Here is a 23,158-nt window from a genome sequence, read left to right as displayed (position 1 = left end):
GAGATGTGCAGTAGGAATGACAGACTCATTCAAGGTGGAGGTGGGATTGCACCAAGGATCAGCTCTGAGTCCTTTCTTGTTCGTAATGGTGATGAACAAGTTGATGGATGAGATCAGACAGGAGTCTCCATGGGCTATGATGTTTGAGAGCAAGTTGAGTCTAGTCTGGAGAGGTGGAGATATGCTCTGGAGAGCAGGGGAATGAAAGTCAGTAGGAGCAAGACTGAGTACATGTGTGTGAATGAGAGGGAGCCCAGTGGAATAGTGCAGTTACAAGGAGAAGAAGTGGTGGAAGTAGATGAGTTTAAATATTTGGGGTCACCTGTCCAAAGTAATGGAGAGTGTGGTAGAGAAGTAAATAAGAGAGTACAGGCAGGGTGGAGTAGTGATTTGTGACTGAAGAATATCTGCAAGAGTGAAGGTGAAAGTTTACAAGACAGTAGTGAGACCAGCTATGTTGTACAACTTCGAGACAGTGGGACTAATAAAAAGACAGGAGGCAGAGCTGGAGGTGGCAGAGCTGAAGATGTTGAGATTCTCTTTGGGAGTGATGAGAATGGACAGGATTAGGAATGAACATATCAGAGGGACAACGCAGGTGGGACAGTTTGGAGACAAAGTCAGAGAGGTGAGATTGAGGTGGTTTGGACATGTGCAGAGGAGGGACCCAGGGTATACATGGAGACGGATGCTGAGGATGGAGCCACCAGACAGGAGGAGAAGAGGGAGGCCAAAGAGGAGGTTTATGGATGTGTTGAGGGAGGACATGCAGGTGGTTGGTGTAACAGAGGAAGATACAGACAGAGGACAGGGTGAGATGGAAATGATTGTTCTGCTGTGGCGACCCCTAACGGGTGCAGCCAAAAGAAAAAGAATTGTACTGTTGTCAATAAATCTGTTGAGTTGAAAATCAACAAATAATGGTAATTCACCTTAATTAATCACTTTTATAACATTACTTAACCTACTTTAGCCTTCCATAAATGTAAAAACAACTTCAACATGCTCTCCTTAATACTAGCACTCGGAGTAGTGCACCCTAGAAACGACATAATCTATCTTGCCTTCAAACAAACTGCTTTATAAAGTGGAGACCTGGCAACCCGCTGGAAAATAAATGTGTGTGTGTGTGTGTGTGTGTGTGTGTGTGTGTGTGTGTGTGTGTGTGTGTGTGTGTGTGTGTGTGTGTGTGTGTGTGTGTGTGTGTGTGTGTGTGTGTGTGTGTGTGTGTGTGTGTGTGTGTGTGTCAGTGGTGGGCAATTATCGAAGATAATGTTTTCATTATCGGATTATCTTTTTAGATTACTTTAAAAACCATTATCGGACTAATTATCTTGCGATACATTTTTGTCCGATAATTTTTAGTTTTAAAGTAATGCGCTAATTTTTAAGGTTTTAGTGTGGATATATGCTGTGCCCAGCAGTGCATTATGGGTAGGATAGGGTAATCTCAGTACGTTCACGACATGAGAAATGCATTTGAAACACTCTGATCAGGTTCTACGGACAACAGCATTAAACTCTAGTGCCTAAAACTCTCGTGAATATATTCTCTGGGTTTATAGACGTTGTTATTGTGTCTGCGTTTATTAAATTCCGCGCATCTTAAATGTAGCAGACACAGATTATCTGGAATTTTGTTGTAGCAAGTTTTCAAGGTCTCTACTGCCATCTACTGGCCAGTAGTGTTCAGTCGCCCTATTGACGTATCTCATAATCCCTGGCATGCCAGAGAGTCTGTTGGGAAAGTGTAGGAACACGGACCCACAACAGGGGGCGCAAATGAACGGACAATGGAGTAAGTCAAAATAACAACGCTTTACTGTTGTGAATGTGCACAATGAATACAACCAATCACAGCAATGGACAACAGTCAATTCACAAAAGTGTCGTGTGGGCAGGCTCGAAGATAGGAGACGCCTCTCCAAGGTAAGACCGGAACCACACGGCTTCCTCCGCCACAGGACCCCGGGAATACTGGAGCTGCCAAGTCCTGAACTCCCAGGTGGCCACTGCCTCCGCGTGTCGGAAATGGTACTGCTGGCGAGGAGCAAAGAACAGTTAGATGGGGGCGCGTATGCACCCAGGACTCCGAACAGCAGGAAAGGTACCTCCACCTCTCGTTGGAACAGTAATCCAAAAAGCTAGCTCAATCCAAAAGATGTACTCTATTTGCTTTGATACGTTACCTCTCTGGTAGAAACGATATCTCGGCAAATGAGGTGGAGATGCCGTCCTGCTGATATACCTCCGTAGTGATTGGGATCAGCTGTCTCCGGTGATGGGTGACAGCTGTCATCCTGGCTGCTCCTGTAAGGCGGCAGTGCCCTCCGGTGCCTAGGAGCCCGCACTCCAGGCAGGGCGCCCTCTAGTGGTGGTGGGCCAGCAGTACCTCCTCTTCAGCGGCCCACACAACAGGACCCCCCCCTCAACGGGCGCCTCCTGGCGCACGACCGGGTTTGTCAGGATGGCGACGGTAGAAGTCGGCCAGGAGGGCCGGGTCCAGGATGAAGCCCTTCTTCACCCAGGAGCGTTCTTCGGGGCCGTACCCCTCCCAGTCCACCAGATACTGAAAACCCCGGCCCATTCGTCGGACGTCGAGGAGCCGGCGCACGGTCCAAGCCGGCTCTCCGTCGATGATCCGGGCAGGAGGTGGCGCCGGACCCGGAGTGCAGAGGGGTGAGGTGTGATGGGGTTTAATCCTTGACACATGGAATACCGGGTGAATCCGCAGTGAGGCTGGAAGCCGGAGCCTCACTGCGGCGGGATTGATGACCTTGAGTATTTTGTAGGGGCCGATGTATCGTTCTTGCAGTTTCGGGGAGTCCACTTGAAGGGGAATGTCTTTGGTGGACAACCAGACCTCCTGCCCTGGACGATACGTGGGAGCCGGGGCCCGCCGCCGGTCTGCATGGTTCTTCGCCCTCGTCCGGGCCTTCAACAAAGCAGAACGGGCGGCACGCCACACCCGACGGCACTTCCGTAGGTGGGCCTGGACCGAGGGCACACCGACCTCCCCCTCAACCACCGGAAACAACGGGGGTTGATACCCCAAACACACCTCAAAGGGGGAGAGGCCGGTGGCGGACGACACTTGACTGTTGTGCGCGTACTCGATCCAGGCCAGGTGGGTACTCCAGGCCGTCGGGTGTGCGGCTGTCACGTAGCGCAAGGTTTGCTCCATCTCCTGGTTTGCCTGTTCTGCTTGTCCGTTGGTCTGGGGGTGGTACCCGGACGAGAGACTGACCATGGCCCCCAGTTCCCGGCAAAAGCTCCTCCAAACCTGCGAGGAGAACTGGGGACCGCGATCGGAGACGATGTCTGATGGTATCCCATGCAGACGGACGACGTGGTGGACTAGGAGGTCCGCTGTCTCCTGGGCCGTTGGGAGCTTCGGGAGGGCCACGAAGTGGGCCGCCTTGGAGAATCGGTCCACTATCGTGAGGACGACGGTGTTTCCCTGGGACGGCGGGAGACCCGTGACAAAATCCAGGCCGATGTGGGACCAGGGGCGATGAGGCACGGGCAGCGGCTGTAGCAAGCCCGGTGTCTTACGGTGATCCGCCTTGCCCCTGGCACAGGTGGTACAGGCCTGGATGTAACCCCGGACGTCGGCCTCCAGGGACGCCCACCAGAAGCGCTGCCGGACGACTGCCACGGTTCTTCGCACCCCAGGGTGACAGGAGAGCTTAGAACCGTGACAGAAGTCCAGAACTGCAGCCCTGGCTTCTGGTGGGACGTAGAGTTTGTTCTTCGGTCCGGTTCCGGGGTCCGGGTCTCGTGTCAGGGCCTCCCGGACGGTTTTCTCCACGTCCCAGGTGAGGGCGGCCACGATAGCGGACTCCGGGATGATGGGTTCCGGGGGATCCGACGGCTCCGTTTTGACCTCATCTTCGTGTACCCGGGACAAGGCATCCGACCTTTGGTTTTTGGTCCCGGGACGGTAGGTGATCCGGAAGTCAAAACGGCCGAAGAACAGTGACCAGCGGGCTTGCCTGGGGTTCAGTCGCTTGGCGGTCCTGATATACTCCAGGTTCCGGTGGTCAGTGAAAACCGTGAATGGCACGGACGTTCCCTCCAACAGATGTCTCCACTCCTCAAGAGCCTCTTTCACCGCAAGGAGCTCTCGATTGCCGACGTCATAGTTCCATTCGGCTGGGGTCAACCTGCGGGAAAAATAGGCACACGGGTGAAGGACCTTATCGGTCTTCCCGCTCTGGGACAGCACGGCTCCTATCCCTGAGTCCGAGGCGTCCACTTCAACCACTAACTGGCGACTAGGATCGGGCTGCACCAGAACGGGTGCAGACGAGAAGCGCCGTTTCAACTCCTTAAACGCGGCATCGCACCGATCCGACCAGGTGAAGGGAACTTTTGGTGAGGTCAGGGCTGTCAGGGGGCTAACTACCTGACTGTAGCCCTTAATGAACCTCCTGTAGAAATTAGCAAAGCCTAGGAACTGTTGCAACTTCCTACGGCTTGTTGGTTGGGGCCAGTCTCTCACCGCCGCAACCTTGGCCGGATCAGGAGCGACGGAGTTGGAGGAGATGATGAACCCCAGGAAGGACAAAGAAGTGCGGTGGAACTCACACTTCTCGCCCTTCACAAACAGCCGGTTCTCTAACAACCGCTGCAGGACCTGACGTACATGCCGGACATGAGTCTCAGGATCCGGAGAAAAGATGAGTATATCGTCTAGATATACGAAGACGAACCGGTGCAGGAAGTCCCACAATACGTCATTAACCAAGGCTTGGAACGTCGCGGGGGCGTTTGTGAGGCCGAACGGCATGACCAGGTACTCAAAGTGACCTAAGGGGGTGTTGAATGCCGTCTTCCACTCGTCTCCCTTCCGGATCCGAACCAGATGATATGCGTTTCTAAGATCAAGCTTGGTAAAAATCTTGGCTCCATGCAGGGGCGTGAACACCGAATCCAACAGGGGTAACGGGTATCGGTTGCGAACCGTGATTTCGTTCAGCCCCCTATAATCGATGCATGGACGAAGTCCGCCATCTTTTTTACCCACGAAAAAGAAACCTGCGCCCATCGGGGAGGTGGAATTTTGGATCAACCCGGCAGCTAACGAGTCCCGGATGTAGGTCTCCATTGATTCGCGCTCAGGCCGTGAGAGGTTGTACAGTCTACTGGACGGGAACCCACTGCCTGGAACCAAATCGATGGCACAATCGTACGGACGGTGGGGGGGGAGTGTGAGCGCCAGATCCTTGCTGAACACGTCGACAAGGTCGTGGTACTCCACCGGCACCGTCCCCAGATTGGGCGGGACTCTGACCTCCTCCTTAGCTTGGGAGCCGGGAGGAACCGAGGAACCTAGACATACCCGATGGCAGGTCTCGCTCCACTGAACCACTACCCCGGACGGCCAATCAATCCGGGGATTGTGCTTCAACATCCAGGGAAAGCCTAAAACCACACGGGAAGTGGCCTGAGTCACAAAAAACTTGATCACCTCCCGGTGGTTTCCTGACACCACCAGCGTTACAGGTGGTGTCTTGTGTGTGATCGGAGGAAGCAGGGAGCCATCTAGTGCTCGAACCTGCACAGGCGAGGTAAGCGCCACCAGAGGGAGCCCTATCTCCCTGGCCCATCTGCAGTCCAACAGATTCCCCTCAGAGCCCGTGTCCACCAGTGCTGGGGCCTTCAGGGTTAAATCCTCATACAGGATCGTGACTGGGAGTCGTGTAGCAATGTGGGTGTGTCCCACGTGAATGTCTCGGCCCACCCCTAGCCCAGTCTCTAGGGGCGGGCGTTGGTGTTGTAACCGTTCGGGGCAGTCTCTCACATGGTGCTCTAGTGCACCACAAACAAAACAAGCTCCATGGGCCCGTCTCCTCTGTGCAGCTGGTGCCCTAAATGTTGCCCTACTCGTGTCCATAGCTTCGTCAGTAGGGGGAGCTGTGGCCCCACGGAGCGCAGGGGCCGTGGAGCGTGGGGAAGGCGGAGCGCGGTCGGAACCGGAAGGGAGAGGGACGGCGCGTGCCCGGCCACGCCCTTCGTCTCGTTCCTGCCGACGTTCTTCTAACCGGTTGTCCAACCGTATGACAAGATCGATAAGCCCGTCTAAATCCCGCGGTTCGTCCTTAGCCACCAGGTGCTCCTTGAGAACCAAAGACAGTCCGTTTACAAAGGCGGCGCGGAGGGCAGCGTTATTCCAGCCGGATCTCGCAGCCGCGATGCGGAAGTCGACTGCATAAACAGCTGCGCTCCGGCGCCCCTGTCTCATTGACAGTAGCACGGTTGAAGCGGTTTCTCCTCTATTAGGGTGATCGAACACGGTTCTGAGCCCCCTCACAAACCCATCGTATGTCAGAAGGAGCCATGAATTCTGCTCCCAGAGCGCTGTAGCCCAAGCGCGTGTCTCACTGCGAAGCAGGTTTATGACATAAGCTACTTTACTAGCATCGGTCGCGTACATAACGGGACGCTGTGCGAAGACGAGCGAACACTGCATCAGAAAATCCGTGCACGTCTCCACACAGCCTCCGTACGGCTCTGGAGGGCTTATGTATGCTTCCGGGGAAGGAAGGAGAGGTCGTTGAACAACCAGTGGAACGTCAACGTTACGCACAGGATCTACGGGAGGGAGAGCCGCAGCGGCGCCCGGGGGGCGCGCTTCCACCTGCGCGGCGAGAGCCTCCACCCTGCGGTTCAGGAGGACGTTCTGCTCGGTCATGAAATCCAACCGAGTCGTGAAAGCGGTGAGGATCCGCTGCAACTCACCGATTACCCCTCCCGCGGACGCCTGCGCGTCCTGTTCTTCCATTGGCCGTTCAACAGCCGGTTGACGCCCCTCGGGATCCATGACGCTGGCCGAGATATCCTGTTGGGAAAGTGTAGGAACACGGACCCACAACAGGGGGCGCAAATGAACGGACAATGGAGTAAGTCAAAATAACAACGCTTTACTGTTGTGAATGTGCACAACGAATACAACCAATCACAGCAATGGACAACAGTCAATTCACAAAAGTGTCGTGTGGGCAGGCTCGAAGATAGGAGACGCCTCTCCAAGGTAAGACCGGAACCACACGGCTTCCTCCGCCACAGGACCCCGGGAATACTGGAGCCGCCAAGTCCCGAACTCCCAGGTGGCCACTGCCTCCGCGTGTCGGACCTGGTACTGCTGGCGAGGAGCAAAGAACAGTTAGATGGGGGCGCGTATGCACCCAGGACTCCGAACAGCAGGAAAGGTACCTCCACCTCTCGTTGGAACAGTAATCCAAAAAGCTAGCTCAATCCAAAAGATGTACTCTATTTGCTTTGATACGTTACCTCTCTGGTAGAAACGATATCTCGGCAAATGAGGTGGAGATGCCGTCCTGCTGATATACCTCCGTAGTGATTGGGATCAGCTGTCTCCGGTGATGGGTGACAGCTGTCATCCTGGCTGCTCCTGTAAGGCGGCAGCGCCCTCCGGTGCCTGGAGCCCGCACTCCAGGCAGGGCGCCCTCTAGTGGTGGTGGGCCAGCAGTACCTCCTCTTCAGCGGCCCACACAACAGAGTCGCTGCAGTCAACAACATATAGAGAATCAACACAATGACAGTTGTAAATTAATATTATACTACAAAAATAGTATTTTTTATGCTTTTCATCACGTTAATAAGAGACTGCTGCATGATACCCTGAAAACTTACTAAAACAATTATGACAAATAATCCGTGTCTGTTACGTTTAATCTGCGTGGAATTTAATAAACGCAAACCGAATTTCAGACATATTATGTATATTAGTCTGGAACAAAGAGGACAAACAGTGTTGTAAAGAACCATAATCAAGACGTTAAAGAGCAAACTTCACTTTCCCCCAGAACGACATGATCAGGAAGTGACTGTAGCTCACAGCAGCTCCCATTGAAAATAACAGAGAGACAGCCTGTGATTCTTACATGTTTACATAAAATAAATACAATAACATCTAAAAACCCAGAGAATATATTCACGAGAGTTTTAGGCACAATATAAAAATAGTTTTATGTTGCGATGTTAATGGTGTTGTCTGTGTGCAGTGGTTAAAGTGCAGCGTGATCAGAGCGTATCAGTGCAGTTTTCAATGTTACTGAGATCTCGCAGCGTGGCGACCTCTCCAAGGTTTTGTGGGATTTGAAACGTCAATAGGGCGACTAGCCAACATTTATGTCTCAAGACAATATTGAGTGCACGTTTTACAATATAATAAAACGTGCGCACAACATCATAAAACGTGCGCACATTCTCAACACATGCAAAACATTTTGCGATGACACTTCCAGGGCTCTGTAAAAATGCCTGTTTTTACAGATAAAAAATTGAATATTTTACAAAATCACATTTATCTTTAAACACCAACACATGACACACGTCACATTAACGTGTTGGTTTACATAATGAATAACTGAACCAATCAGTGTTTAGCAGAGGCACATTTTACCCAGAATCCTTTGCGATCTGTCTGTGTTTGTTACAAAACCTCAGAATTAGTGCATTATTCAACATTAAAAGATATATGTTATATTTTAACTTTGTACAAATGACAGAATTGACATTAATGGAGTTATTCTATCGGTATTAATGTCATTGTATCATTGTATTAATGTCAGCCCTGCTTTATTTTCTAAGACCCCGCCTGACCGGAGCGTTGTGATTGGTCGAGAGCTGGGCTTTATGGCTGCTCTCAGCTTGCTTCTGTGCTGGAAGCCATGTAGTAAACAAGAGCTTCCAGTAGGGGGCAAGATGTTCAAAGACAAAAGTGTGGACTCATTGTTTGGGTCTGTTGCTGCTTTTGATGCTACCAGAAGTGATCGTGGTGTTAAAACTCAAATTCAGTTTATTAGTAGTTGCAAATGTACCAGAGACAATACTGGAATTTATCGGTTATCTGTAACTTCCGATACATTTTTGGGTGGTTTATTGTTTTATCTTTATCAAAGATAACTTTTCAGTTATCTGATTATCTGTTATCGAAGTTAATTTTTGGTTATCTGTGCCCACCACTGGTGTGTGTGTGTGTGTGTGTGTGTGTGTGTGTGTGTGTGTGTGTGTGTGTGTGTGTGTGTGTGTGTGTGTGTGTGTGTGTGTGTGTGTGTGTGTGTGTGTGTGTGTGTGTGTGTGTGTGTCAGCCCCACAGCTACAACTTGTACTGGTCCAATTAGTCATATCTCTAAACTTTCTGAAAACAAACACAAATGCAGACAAGATGTATGTACAGTATAGGCAGAAGGTGTTAACTTCAGTATTTAACTTATGCTGGCATGATGCTAACCAGTGTCCTGAGGTGACGACTGGATGTATTTGGTACTAAGTGTCTTTAAAGGATCCTTGGTTACTGCTAGAGTGACTTTGTACCATATCAAACAAGCAGTTACTGAGGGAGATTAAGATGAGGACGCGTCAGCTGCGACATTTTGGCCGTGTGCCGTGTTTCTCTGTGGATGATCCAGCATGCAGGTGCCTGAGTGTTGAGGACCCCAGGGCTGGAGGAGGTTATGGGAATGTTCACATTTCACTTGGCTGTGGCAGATAGATGGTTATTTTGGAGATGTGGGAATGGACCAGTTGTTGCCACCCAGGACCGGGGGCAGTTATGTGGTGTTGTGGATGCGGGAAAGTGCAGCACCAGCGTACCAGACTACCAGAATACCAGACTTGACTTGACTTGACATGATACAGATGGTAATTGGTTTCATGTGTTGGTGGATAATGAGGGAGGCGTGGCTTGTGATGTGGTGAGTCGTGCACTGTGGGGAAAAGGTTGCCTGACTGTGTGAATCTCTGTCATTGTGAAAGCATGTGCACATGTACCCGTCTGATTTCTCCTCCCACAGTTTAGTTTGTTTTCTGCTCGCCGGTGTGAAGCGGGTGCGACAGCATGCACAGTCTATGATGTAATCTTGTAGGGCATGTCATGCTGCTGTGGAGTGCCTGATGGTCTACTGCAAAGTGGCAGTGCAGTGCAAAATTCTGCCAAGTGTTCAGTGATGTTGGAGATGTCGTCTTTGTGTGCTTTCCTAATTATTTGATTGTTTCTACACTCTTGCCACTGCAGTTCATTCAAAAACTTTTATAACATTGACAGAAACAATTTAGCAAGTCCTTCACCGCATGGAACTAAAGGGTGTGTGTGTGTGTGTGTGTGTGTGTGTGTGTGTGTGTGAGCATGATGAAACAAAGTGAAACACCAAAGGCATAATAAATTACAAGAATAATACTGAGCACAAAACCTATTAAAATAAAGTTCAGTTGGTGTCACTTCAATGAATTGACTATTTGTGAAAGATGGTTAGGCAATTAAATTTTTGTTGAAATGGTACTGCTTTGAAAGAATCTGAACAGCAGCAGGTATTCTCCAAAGAGTACTTATTTTTCAGCATGTCTAAGATGTACAACCCCAATTCCAATGAAGTTGGGACATTTTGTAAAATGTAAATGAAAACAGAATACAATGATTTGAAAATCCTCTTCAACCTATATTCAACTGAATACACCACAAAGACGAGATATGTAATGTTCAAACTGATAAACTTTATTGTTTTTGTGCAAATATTTGCTCATTATGAAATGGATGTCTGCAACACATTTCAAAACAGCTGGGACAGTGGTATGTTTATCACTGTGTTACATCACCTTTCCTTCTAACAACACTCAATAAGCGTTTGGGAACTGAGGACACTAATTGTTGAAACTTAGTAAGGTGGAATTCTTTCCCATTCTTGCTTGATGTACGACTTCAGTTGTTCAACAGTCCAGGGTCTCCATTGTCGTATTTTGCGCTTCATAATGCGTCACACATTTTCAGTGGATGACAAGTCTGGACTGCAGGCAGGCCAGTCTAGTACCGCACTCTTTTACTACGAAGCCATGCAGTGATGTTGGTTTTTAATGCAGTGCCGTCCGAGGGATCGAAGGTCACGGGCATTCAGTGTTGGTTTTCGGCCTTGCCGCTTACGTGTGGAGAGTTCTCCAGATTCTCTGAATTTTCTGATTATATTATGGACTGTACGAAGATGATGGAATCCCTAAATTCCTTCGAATTGAACATTGAAAAACATTGTTCTTAAACTGTTGGAAATTTTTTTCATGCAGTTGTTCACAAAGTGGTGATCCTCATCCCACCTTTGCTTGTGAATGGCTGAGACTTTGGGGGATGCTCCTTTTATACCCAATCATGAGTGTCCTCAGTTCCCAAATGATTATTGAGTGTTGTTAGAAGGAAAGGTGATGTAACACAGTGGTAAACATACCACTGTCCCAACTTTTTTGAAATGTGTTGCAGGCATCCATTTCAAAATGAGCAAATATTTTCACTAAAACAATAAAGTTTATCAGTTTTAACATTAAATATCTTGTCTTTGTGGTGTATTCCATTGAATATAGGTTGAAGAGGATTTGCAAATCATTGTATTCTGTTTTTATTTACATTTTACACAACGTTCCAAATTCATTGGAATTGGGGTTGTACATGAACATTTATCTATTAAAGTCATATGAAAATGAAAAAAAAATTAAAAAGCTCAGCTGTTGATCAGGAGGTTTGGGTGGCAGAGGGAGCGTAAAGAGCAGAGTTTGGATGAGGGCGTCACTCTCACTTTGCCTGACCCTGTCTTCATTTAAAAACTCACAAGAAGAGCTTGTGCTTGTTCATTTGTTTGTTTGTTTTGTCTTGTTCTCACCTGAACAAGCGCTACAGCATCATTCGTTCACTTACACCCCATTTACACCGAGTCCACGACCGATGTGTGATCAAAAAATGGCCTCTGCTCGCTGTCATTCTCACTCGTTCTCACCGGGGTTGCAGGCTGGTCACAGTGGGTCTCCATGGTCGGAACAAAGATCCCTCCAGGTCGCCATCACTCTCCATCACTCTCTATTATTCCCCATTGGTCTCCAATAGGTACACGAGTGTATGGAGCTGTTTAAAACACCCACAGCAGTTGTGTGACCAGTTAAAAGATACATGGGTCTCAGAATCTGTCTCGTTAACACTCACAGCTCCCAACACACTCCCAGCCTATTGGTCGTAATAGCCTCTCAATTGACTCTGCATCACTCATTGTGAATATTAAAATATATTTCACTCAAATAATTCAGTCGCAATGCATGCTTGGTGTAAATGCAAATAACAGATCAAACTGGAGACCAGCCAAGACTTGTGGTAGTTGACAACATGTCATGGTCTTGTAGGACTTATATGCGTCTCAGTCCGGTGTAAACGGGGCATTACTTTGAAAGATAAGTCCTGCATAGACCCTCAGGCTCACTGGTGCTGGTGATTATTACTGGATTCTGTAGCGCGACGTGGGGGCCACTCCCTCTCCCTGGATGGGATGCCAGTCCAAGTGCAGGTGACTTACCCAACCAAGGCTGGTACCCATTCCCAGCTGGGTTGATTGGGATAATGAAGACAAAGTGAGTTGTCCAAAGACTGACAGATTATATGACCGGGAATCAAATCCATGTAAACATAATGGCAACTCAACTCTTCGGCGCACTGAGCTACCAGCTCTTCATATATCTCTCTTCTGCTTTGGACAATAAATCAGTTTTATTTTGAACATCAATACAAGGCAAACCACAGTACTGTTCTTCCACTCCTCTCACTTTATTGCTCGTACTATGTTAGCACTGCCAGTGCTGTTTCCACCTACGCATGCAACCCGCATGTGACATTCCACCCCAAAATAATTCCAGGAATTCCCGAGTGAGTATCCGACTCTGTGTTTTATTTGTTGGATATGGTTTCACAAAGCTGTTTTCTGTTCTCCATAGCACCTCCAAACAACATATCAGTAGTGGCAGAGAACACTCCAGCCCCATTCAGTCGATACCAAGCCCAGAACTTCACTCTGGTCTGCACTGCAAAGGGAGGGAAGCCAGCACCATCGGTAAGTTTCCTTTAATGATTTATCCGCCTGCGTCTTTGCTGGGGTTAGTGTTGTGTACGGTGGGTAGCCACTGTACTGAATGTTTTTCCTTTGAAAATATTTGCATATACAGCCCTGGAACATCCAAATATTTTTAACATACCATAGATATACACTCTTAGCCCTGGGTTGCTTTTTGGAGTTAAATTGTTGTGATAGAGTGATATAACCATTCTGAAAATCTCTGTGGTGTTTGCAGTCAGTTGATACAGACATAAAAGGAGTGTATGGAGAGGGCTCACGTTTTGACTGTTCCATTATTTAAGACCAGCATTGATGCAGTGTTATTTCATCCTGCCTTCATATGTAGGTATAGTCTTGTAGAAAAATAACATTCAATCTAGGGAATTCATTCTCGAAAAAGAACTGAACAACTGCTTGCATTTGCTTCTTGGCTTCCATTAGTAGTACATTTATGTGGTCTATTAGGTAAGATTTTGTAGTGTGACTCATACTCAGCGTCATGGGTGGTCCTTAGGGTGCCACGCCCACCCTCGGAGGCATTTGGAACTGTCAGTCACCCGCCAACCACAAAAAAAAAAAATCAAAGGCTACCATGATTACAATTTGTACAAATTTGTAATATAGATTTTAACTAAAATAATTGTGAATGATTCGATTGGTTCATGAAATGATCTGGGGAAAACCGAAACGTAACACAGAAATGATATGTGTAGAGTGTTGACTGCTTACTGGAAAAAAAATGACACCTTGTAATTATGAGAAAAGATATTGTAATTATGAGATCAGGAAAGGTGCCAGATTGACCACTGCTTCGCTCAGATCAACATATTGCACATTCATGAAGAAAACATTATTATGCAATTCAGTTACTTCCAGTCCCTCAGTAAAGACAAGCGTGACAATTCCAGGGTCATAATTAAAAATCGGCCGATCTGTAGGCACCGACGTTGCACTGTGATCAGACACAAAGTACCCCTCTTAAAATAGGACTTTACACTTCTGTCCTAAAAAAGTGCCCCCCCTCAGAGCAATGCAAGGCCCCTCAACAACTCTGTGTCTGGCGCCAGGTCTGGTGTGACTATCACCATGTGCACATGACATGAAGTATTTTTTTTTAAACCATATCTGAACTTTGCATTCAGAAAGTTCATATTTGTGTTTTTGTGCCCCTATTTCAATTCAGTTTATTTATACAGCTCTAAATTACAACAAAGCTGCCTCAAGGTGTTTCACACGGGTAAGGTCAAACCTTACCAACTACATTTACAAAATATCTCATATCCACACTTCCACTCCTTTTGTCTTGACTAGAAACAACTCAGGGACATAACGGTCCATCCCCACCTCTTGAAACTAACCATCTATCTGCCACTGTCAATTGAATCCCCTCACAGTTCAAGAGGTACTCCTCATCTTAATCTTCCTAAGTGAACTCATTTGACACAGTTATTCCAGTGGAACCCAAGGATTCTCTGAAGAGACCAGGTACCAAATACATCCAGTCATCACCTTTGGCCACTGGTTAGTGTCAAAGTCTCACAACACACATTAAGACAGGAAGCACCAGGACCCTAAAGACGATCAGCATCACCAAACATCTCCAGCAACCTCTTGACTCCATGAACTCTTCCCAGGCATCTCTAATGCCTAGTTCACATGGCAGGATAATTAGGCTGATATCGGACCCGATCTTCCCCTTCTGACAATCTTAAGGACGCCCCGACAATGGTGATGACACTAAAGATAATCTTATCAGATATTCCTGCCATGTGTGGTGTGTTAAGAGCGCTCTGATCTGCTCGGAAGGACGTCAGGAGCGTTCTGATCGCAAATCGGGGATATTCAACATGTTGGATTGTCTTGGCCCGATATCGCAGCGTGTGTTGTGTCCTCCGGCCACAATCGAGCATTCAGCCTGCTGAATGTGACATGAAGCCAATCAGAAAGCGAGGTGACAGACGTACAGAGTGGAAAATAAAATCAAAACAGCTGTTCTGACTTACCAGAAAGTCCGGTGGTCGCGCTGTCTCCACTCCTTTAAAGAACGCCTTTTATATTTCTTTTTGTGTTGTTTTTTTCCACCTCTGTTTTAAATAGTCCATGAAGAAGCTCCGTTTGTTTACTCTGAAGTCACGTTTAATCTCAAGAGATTTTGCAAGATTTCCTGTCTGACCTGGGAATGTTTGTGTGTGAAATCTGTTCGTGTGTGGTGTGTTGACTTCACCGTGTGGTTGAACGACCAAACCTGTTAGATCTATGATTTTTTTTTATCTCCACATGTGTGGTCTCTCAGGTTTTGGAAACCTACAGATAATTTTAAAATCCTGCCATGTGAACCCGGCTTAAGTGTCAAAGGTTGAGGGTTCAGAGACATGAATGTCATTACAGAGATAAGTGAATGTCTCTACAAGTTCAGATCTTTCACAGCTTGCAGATACACATCTGGTGGCAGAGCCCATTGATAGCCTGGGTCTTAGTCTTGATCCAGGAAAAATGTAAGCCCAGAAACTCTGATTCCTCCCTCATTCACTCGAATGAGAGTATCCCAAAGATTCCCCAAAGATCATTACAACGTCCGCCAAATAAAGGTCAGTAAACCTTTCCTCACGAGCAAAAGCACCAAAGCCAGTGGTTTCCACAGCCCTGTCCAACACCCAGTCCAAACAAGCACTGAACAGGGGTGGAGCCAGAATGACGCTATGAATGTGTCTCCAGTGACTACACTGAAATCAGGTTGCGATGTGACCACTCTGTCTCACTCACATCACACATCCTCTGGTTGTGTGGATTCAAAACAGACACGATGTAGCCATCTATGAGGCTGCACTGTTGTGATTTTAACTGTGAAAGACCACAGTTTGAGTTATCCAGAAGAGATGTGCACATGCAGTCAGCCACTGTGTAGTTGTTGTATGTGTGTGGATTGGTGATGTATTTACAGTAGTGTTCAGAATAATAGTAGTGCTATGTGACTAAAAAGATTAATCCAGGTTTTGAGTATATTTCTTATTGTTACATGGGAAACAAGGTACCAGTAGATTCAGTAGATTCTCACAAATCCAACAAGACCAAGCATTCATGATATGCACACTCTTAAGGCTATGAAATTGGGCAATTAGTAAAAAAAAGTAGAAAAGGGGGTGTTCACAATAATAGTAGTGTGGCATTCAGTCAGTGACTTCGTCAGTTTTGTGGAACAAACAGGTGTGAATCAGGTGTCCCCTATTTAAGGATGAAGTCAGCACCTGTTGAACATGCTTTTCTCTTTGAAAGCCTGAGGAAAATGGGATGTTCAAGACAGCGTAGTTTCATTAAAAAGTTAATTGGAGAGGGGAAACCTTATATGCAGGTGAAAAAAATTATAGGCTGTTCATCTACAATGATCTCCAATGCTTTAAAATGGACAAAAAAAACAAGAGACGCGTGGAAGAAAATGGAAAACAACCATCAAAATGGATAGAAGAATAACCAGAATGGCAAAGGCTCACCCATTGATCAGGTCCAGGATGATCAAAGACAGTCTGGAGTTACCTGTAAGTGCTGTGACGGTTAGACGGTTAGAAGACGCCTGTGTGAGATGACCCCCAAACTCTGAATTCAAGCCACAGTTCACAGTGAAGACAGTGAAGCATGGTGGTGCAAGCATCATGGTATGGGCATGTTTCTCCTACTATGGTGTTGGGCCTATATATCACATACCAGGTATCATGGATCAGTCTGGATATGTCAAAATACTTGAAGAGGTCATGTTGCCTTATACTGAAGAGGACATGCCCTTGAAATGGGTGTTTCAACAAGACAATGACCCCAAGCACACTAGTAAATGAGCAAAATCTTGGTTCCAAACCAACAAAATTAATGCCTCGCAGATGTGAAGAAATCATGAAAAACTGTGGTTATACAACTAAATACTAGTTTAGTGATTCACAGGATTGCTAAAAAAGCAGTTTGAACATAACAGATTTGAGTTTGTAGCGTCAACAGCAGATGCTACTATTATTGTGAACACCCCCTTTTCTACTTTTTTTACTAATAGCCCAATTTCATAGCCTTAAGAGTGTGCATATGATGAATGCTTGGTCTTGTTGAATTTGTGAGAATCTACTGAATCTACTGGTACCTTGTTTCCCATGTAACAATAAGAAATATACTCAAAACCTGGATTAATCTTTTTAGTCACATAGCACCACTATTATTCTGAACACTACTGTACATTTACACTGATGTTCAGTGTTGTCACAATGCTTCCATGACAACCTCTTGTGGTGGTTTCGCTGACCATATTGAAATATGACCTCAGTGTGTTTTAGATGCATCTCCATGTGTACTTTCTTGCAGTGTGATCACCCAAAACACATTTTCCAAATGCCAAATGTAAATGAGGTGTCATTGTTTTGTGTGTGATCTGACTCTTGTCACAGCAGCCACATTGACAGAGATGAGATACAAATTAAATCTAAGGGCACCAAGTGAACCATAGTAAATGCAGTGCATTTATATAGTACTTTACCATCTGCATCAGATGCTCAAAGTGCTTTACAGTAATGCCTCACATTCACCCCAATGTCAGGGTGCTGCCATACAAGGCGCTCACTACACACCGGGAGCAACTGGGGGATTAAGAACCTTGCCCAAGAGCCTTTAGTGATTTTCCTGTCAGGCTGGGATTTGAACCAAGAATCCTCTGGTCTCAAGCCCAACACTTAACCACTAAACCATCACCTCCCAACCATGAATCAAGTAAGATTTAATAAATAAATAACCAAATAAATTTACCTGTTTACACTCCTCAAAAAAGATCAGATTTGATTGACAGAAACTGGCCCAGACCACATTCACACACACATGTATATTAGACCTGTTCAAAATGTCAAATGTTACAAAATCTTTTGGTCCATGTGTTGTTCTTGATACACTAATAAAATAAAAGATCTGTGCCAAATTTTATTGTAACCAGACATTGTTTAGGGGTCCCCCATAAAGCAATAATTTTCCCCAAACAAGCAATGTAGTAATCCAGTAATTCCAGTATTGTTCTCCTCTGGGGGACCAGTCAACCACTACTTTCTAGGATTAGAAGCCATCACATGTACCTGTAAAACAAAAATAATGGCATCAGAGCTTTCTCCTGTTAGGGTGACATTGCCTTGCCAGCGGAGGGAGAGGAACATGTGTCACTCTGGGGGACCTCGAAATCTTATCTGATTGAGTTCAAATTTGGCCTGCACTTATAAAACCCCAAGTGAAACAAAAACATGTGGCCCGAAGTCTCTCACAACTTTTTTTTTTTTTTTTTCCACTATATAACATGAACAGCTCAAATTAATTAACAGTTACATAAAAAGTAAAAAGTGTTTTCAGGCTGATAGGACCTTTTTTTTTTTTTTTTTACATTTATGAGAGTTTAGTGGCAGTGTGAATGAGTCTGACACCTGAATACAGTGACGGTGCAGTACTCTGAGAGAGAAAGAGAGAGAGAGAGAAAGAGAGGGGGGGTGGTGGACACAAGAGGTGACACTGTAATTTCAGGAAGTGGTCAAATGAAGTCTGTGACATTCCCTCTCTGATTTATTAATAAAAATATGACAAAAAAAAAACAGAGTATGACCTCACAGGGATAAACAAGTTTTTAGAAGTTGCGTGACAATGGCACAGTCCTCGATCTCAGTTCTCCCAACAGATGACTGGCTCAAAGCCTTCTGGAGTCACAGTAGTGGCATAATCATTGAACTCAGCTTCCACACAGCGTGAACCCCACATCCAGTTATAACGACAGTATATTCATTATCATGGTCACAGAGTACTGTTACATCACACATTAGAATTGGGTCTGTGGTTGAGACATACTAGTCATTAAAAATGTTAGCCTGGTTCGGAAACAAATGTATTAACATGATTGATTGTCACACTTGGAGTAATTTGTCTAACTGCAGTGATGCACAAAGGTAATCCACAATACAAATGAAAAGACAAATGTTCAAATGCAAAGAAGTGCATGTACTGAAATGAGCATACATACATTTACGCCTCAACTTTTCCAAGTGCAAGACAAGGTCTTGCAAATATTTCCAGAGTCTGTTGCATTCAGTGACATAAGCGCTTGCTGGCACAGTTTGAAAGCAGTTGCTTGCTGTTTTTTCCCTGCTGCTCATTAGTCATTGTCCATGGGTGTATGTTAATGACTCTAGCCCCTTAGCACACCTATCTCCTGCAATTATGAGCCCAGCGAGAGGTGAAAACAAGGTGAATATGATTTCCACCACTCAGGTACTTGTTGGAGGATGGTATGATGAGTGAGGTAGTCCCCTGTTGTGATTTCATATTAAAACCCACCGTAACTGGGTCCTTGTAATGGAGAAGAGATGTGAATTGTTAAAAATGGTCAGTGAACCTCTAAAAGTCTCTGCATTACCGGTCAAGTGGCACTCACTGATAATTGCTTTGAGAAGTGAGTCATTGAGAAAGTGATCTACAGAACTGATTTGAGGTTAAAAAAAAACTGAACAGGAATTTTATAAGTATGTTGTGCATTTGTTTATTGTATTTCTTTCAGAGTTGACACAAATGGGTATAGACTGTGAAAGTGTGTATTGGAATATATGTTTCTGTATGCATCACGTATTCAACTAGTCATCCATTGGATTTGATTCTACTCATGCCCAGTTTCTTTCTACACTACCTGTCCAAACATTTGACTGGTACTGTATGTGGAGTTTACATATTCTCCCATGTCTGTTTGGGTTTCTTACGGGCAGTCAGGTTTTCTTCCACTATCAAAAACATAATGCTCCTTTCTCTGCCCTTGACCAAGGCGGCATCTCTTGATCTGGAGTTGGTCACCGTGTGCCAGACTGCAGCTGACAGCTGTTTCTCACAACTGGATTGTGTGTTTAACTACTAACCACAGGTGTCAAATCCAGCTTCAGAAAGTAAAAGTCCAGCAACATATTTGTTCCATCTTCCCAATAAACCAGCTGATTGTAATTAGTTCAGCTCTTCAGGCAGGTGGATGAGCTAATTATTGAGATCACCTGTTTTAGTTGCACAGGTAGAAGCAACACATGGGAACCCATAAAAATTTTAATAAATCCTACAATTCCAACAAATTTTTTGAAATTTTCTGGACCTCTGAGCAGACAATTGTTCCAGTCCTCTTACCTAACATGCCTTGGTCTACCAAGGAAAAGACATTTTGCCTGGAGGCTTATTTCACCAACAAATCATATTTGAAAATACATGACTTTTAGGCAATGCAACCAAGATAACTGAAACTTTGGGGAATGATCGTACACAGACTGAAGTTTAAGACCTTTGTAGGACTCATTACAACTTTTATGGGTTCTGGGTTTTTTGGGGGGGTAACCCTATTCCCAGCATGTTTGAAGGAAATCCATCAAGCCTCTTTGGAATTATCTTGTTCTCACACACACACACACACACACACACACACACACACACACACACACACACACACACACACACACACACACACACACACACACGCACACACACACACACACACACACACACACACGTACTTGTACTAGAGAAATATCCTACTATGTCTTTCACTGACATACCAAATAATAAAGGCCCTTCTTCTCCTTCTTGTACTCTCTTAGTTACCCATATGTATCACTCTGACCAAGTGCCTCTCTCAGTTCCTGTAGATTATTCCCATACTGTATTGAGATATAATCCCCATAATGTGTTCTTGATCAACCCCAGGGTCTCCTCCCAGTTTAACCTCTCTGGAACCGCTGCAGTGACATTCTTCTTGGGCTCATCCTAATAAGATGTCCTCAACTGAGTTGAAGAGCAGTGCTTGCACCCAGAGCTCCTCTTCTCTCCCCACCATGTTTACGAGGCTCATCCCAGCCACTCACTAAAGGGAAATTTATTTCAGCCACTTGTGTCCCTGAACATGTACTTTTGGTTGCTACTCAATTTCGTTAAGCATAAGTGAGTGCTGAAACATAAATCGACCAGTAAATTGAGGGTTGCCTTGACTCAGCTCTCTACTACAATGGAGCAATGTCCACATTACTTCTGAAGACACCACAATCAGTCTGTTTATCTCACACCTCATTTTTTCCCCACACTTTTGAACTACCCCTCACTTGTATCACAGCTCAAATGGGAGCAATCCCACCATTTTTCTGTACCATGGCCTCAGATTGCAACATACATGCATATGGAATTATTACTGACACACATGTACCAAGAGAATAAAGCTGGTTAAGAACATAGCAAGTTCCATGACTTATCCTTGTTCAATTAAAGGTGTTGTATGTGAAACCATGCATTCTTTTAGTTCTAAAAGAAATATTTAGTTGGCAAAATCCTGTGTTTCATCAGAGCTTCTCACAAGCATGTCAGTAACGGATGATAATCAGTTTATATTCACTTTTTCAGATCAAAAAATATATCAGTTTTACCCCTGACATCCTGCAAATAAATCACATTCATAAGAAACTGTACACAAAAATACATGTATTCTCCATCTGCAGATTTGCTCATCTTGTTGTGATAGTGGCTTGTTTAACCAGTTCCATTTGAGCAGAGAAGCAGGAACGGGTATCAAACTTTAAAGGTCATGCACACACACAGTCACAGATGTTTTCACATATTCTGTTTGAAGTTGGGTGGAGCTAAATTGCCAGTTTGCTCTGGTCCCCAAACTCCGTACAGTTAGAAGAATCAAAGACAAAGTTATTTCACCCTGGCAGGAGCAAGTTTGTTATTTAAGCACTTTTACAAGCTCGCACAGTCCCGGCTGGAAGTCTCCTCAGCTAAAATATGAGAAGTACAGCCGTCTGCAGTTTTTCTGTGGAATAGCACTATAGAGGGGCACTGAGAGAGGGCGTACCTCTGGATGTTTTGTTTGTGGTAAAAGTCTACAGTAAGTGGATGTTCAGAATCATGGAAATAGAGACTGGAATGGACGTCACGTGACTAGCGGCGTGCCGCATGGCGGCCATTACTAAGGGTGGAGAGAGCGCCTTGAGCCTGTTAAACAGAAGCGAAATGAGGGGAAAAAAGGCAGCCAGTGCTTCACCATCAACTGCACGAACTCCATCCATCCCGAGCCACCTCAACTGACTCCTTTCGACATGGAGGAGCAGCGGCTCAACTCCGAGCTCCTCCCGAGTGACCGAGCTCCTCACCCTATCTCTAAGGGAGCGCCCAGCCACCCTGCGGAGGAAACTCATCTCGGCCGCTTGTACTCGCGATCTCATTCTTTCGGTCATGAGCCAAATCTCATGACCATAGGTGAGGATCGGAACGTAGATCGATCGGTAAATCGAGAGCTTTGCCCCCCTACTCAGCTCTCTCCCCCTCTAGCTGCCACCTTATCGTGGTGGGGGAGTTTGCGTACCCGGATGATCCTAGGAGCTATGTTGTCGGGGGCTTTGTGCTCCCTGTAGGGTCTCCCAAGGCATACAGGTCCTAGGTGACGGGTCAGACTAAGGGCAGTTCAGAACCTCCATGACCAATAAAAGATCAAGGACCGTGACGTCGCCCGGTATGGCGGAGCCAGGGTCCCACCCTGGAGCCAGGCCTGGGGTTGGGGCTCGCGCGCGAGTGCCTGGTGGTCGGGCCTTAGCCCATGGGGCCCGGCCGGGCTCAGCCCGAAAGAGTGATGTGGGCCCGCCCTCCTGTGGGTTCACCACCTGCAGAGGTGGCCATGGGGGTCGGGTGCAGAGAGGATTGGGTGGCGGTCGAGGGCGGGTGGCCCGGCGGCCCGGTCCATGCTCACAGCCCCTGGCTGTTGGGACGTGGAACTGCACCAACTACAAAAACAAATTCTAGAAAACTAAAATGAACTGTACAATAGCCTTAATGTAATTATGTAAAACAAATGTCTATTTTAAAGTCATTATGTCGCAATTTAATATCAATATACTGAGACTATAACTCAACGCCATAAGTTCTTTTCATTAAGCTGCATTCACATGCATACAGATATGGAAACAAAAATGTTTAAATATATTTATGTATATATACTTGCAGTTTTGTTTAATATGACATGTACATGGTGGTCACAGGCGGCATTTAAATTTTAACAGTGTGGTTGGAGGGGATGGAGGAGGTACTTTTTACCCTGACTGACGGTCAAAAGTCATAAATTCTGAATGGCTTTATATCTACTTGTAATAAAATGTTAGTAAAAATCATACGTATATATGTTGTTGTCTTTAAAAGACTTGCAATAATATTACAGTGGGAAAAGCAGCAAGGTAAATGAGCACAATGGCAAGGCATACTTCAGA

General features: G+C 45.9%; 1 protein-coding gene across 2 annotated transcripts in view; it reads left to right on the top strand.

Annotated features, from left to right (window-relative positions):
* The window catches only part of igsf21a (immunoglobin superfamily, member 21a), a 930,426-nt gene that overhangs the window by 737,615 nt on the left and 169,653 nt on the right, over positions 1-23,158 (top strand). For both annotated transcript variants that reach the window (XM_034165871.1, XM_034165872.1), the window contains one exon: positions 12,766-12,881. In XM_034165871.1, the coding sequence (XP_034021762.1) occupies positions 12,766-12,881 (116 nt within the window). The remainder of the gene's footprint in view (positions 1-12,765; positions 12,882-23,158) is intronic.

Source organism: Thalassophryne amazonica, chromosome 3 (genome assembly GCF_902500255.1).
Source record: "Thalassophryne amazonica chromosome 3, fThaAma1.1, whole genome shotgun sequence".
NCBI classification, from domain to species: Eukaryota; Metazoa; Chordata; class Actinopteri; order Batrachoidiformes; family Batrachoididae; genus Thalassophryne; species Thalassophryne amazonica.
Note: the sequence above shows the minus strand (reverse complement) of the source record. Positions and strands in the feature narration are given on the sequence as shown.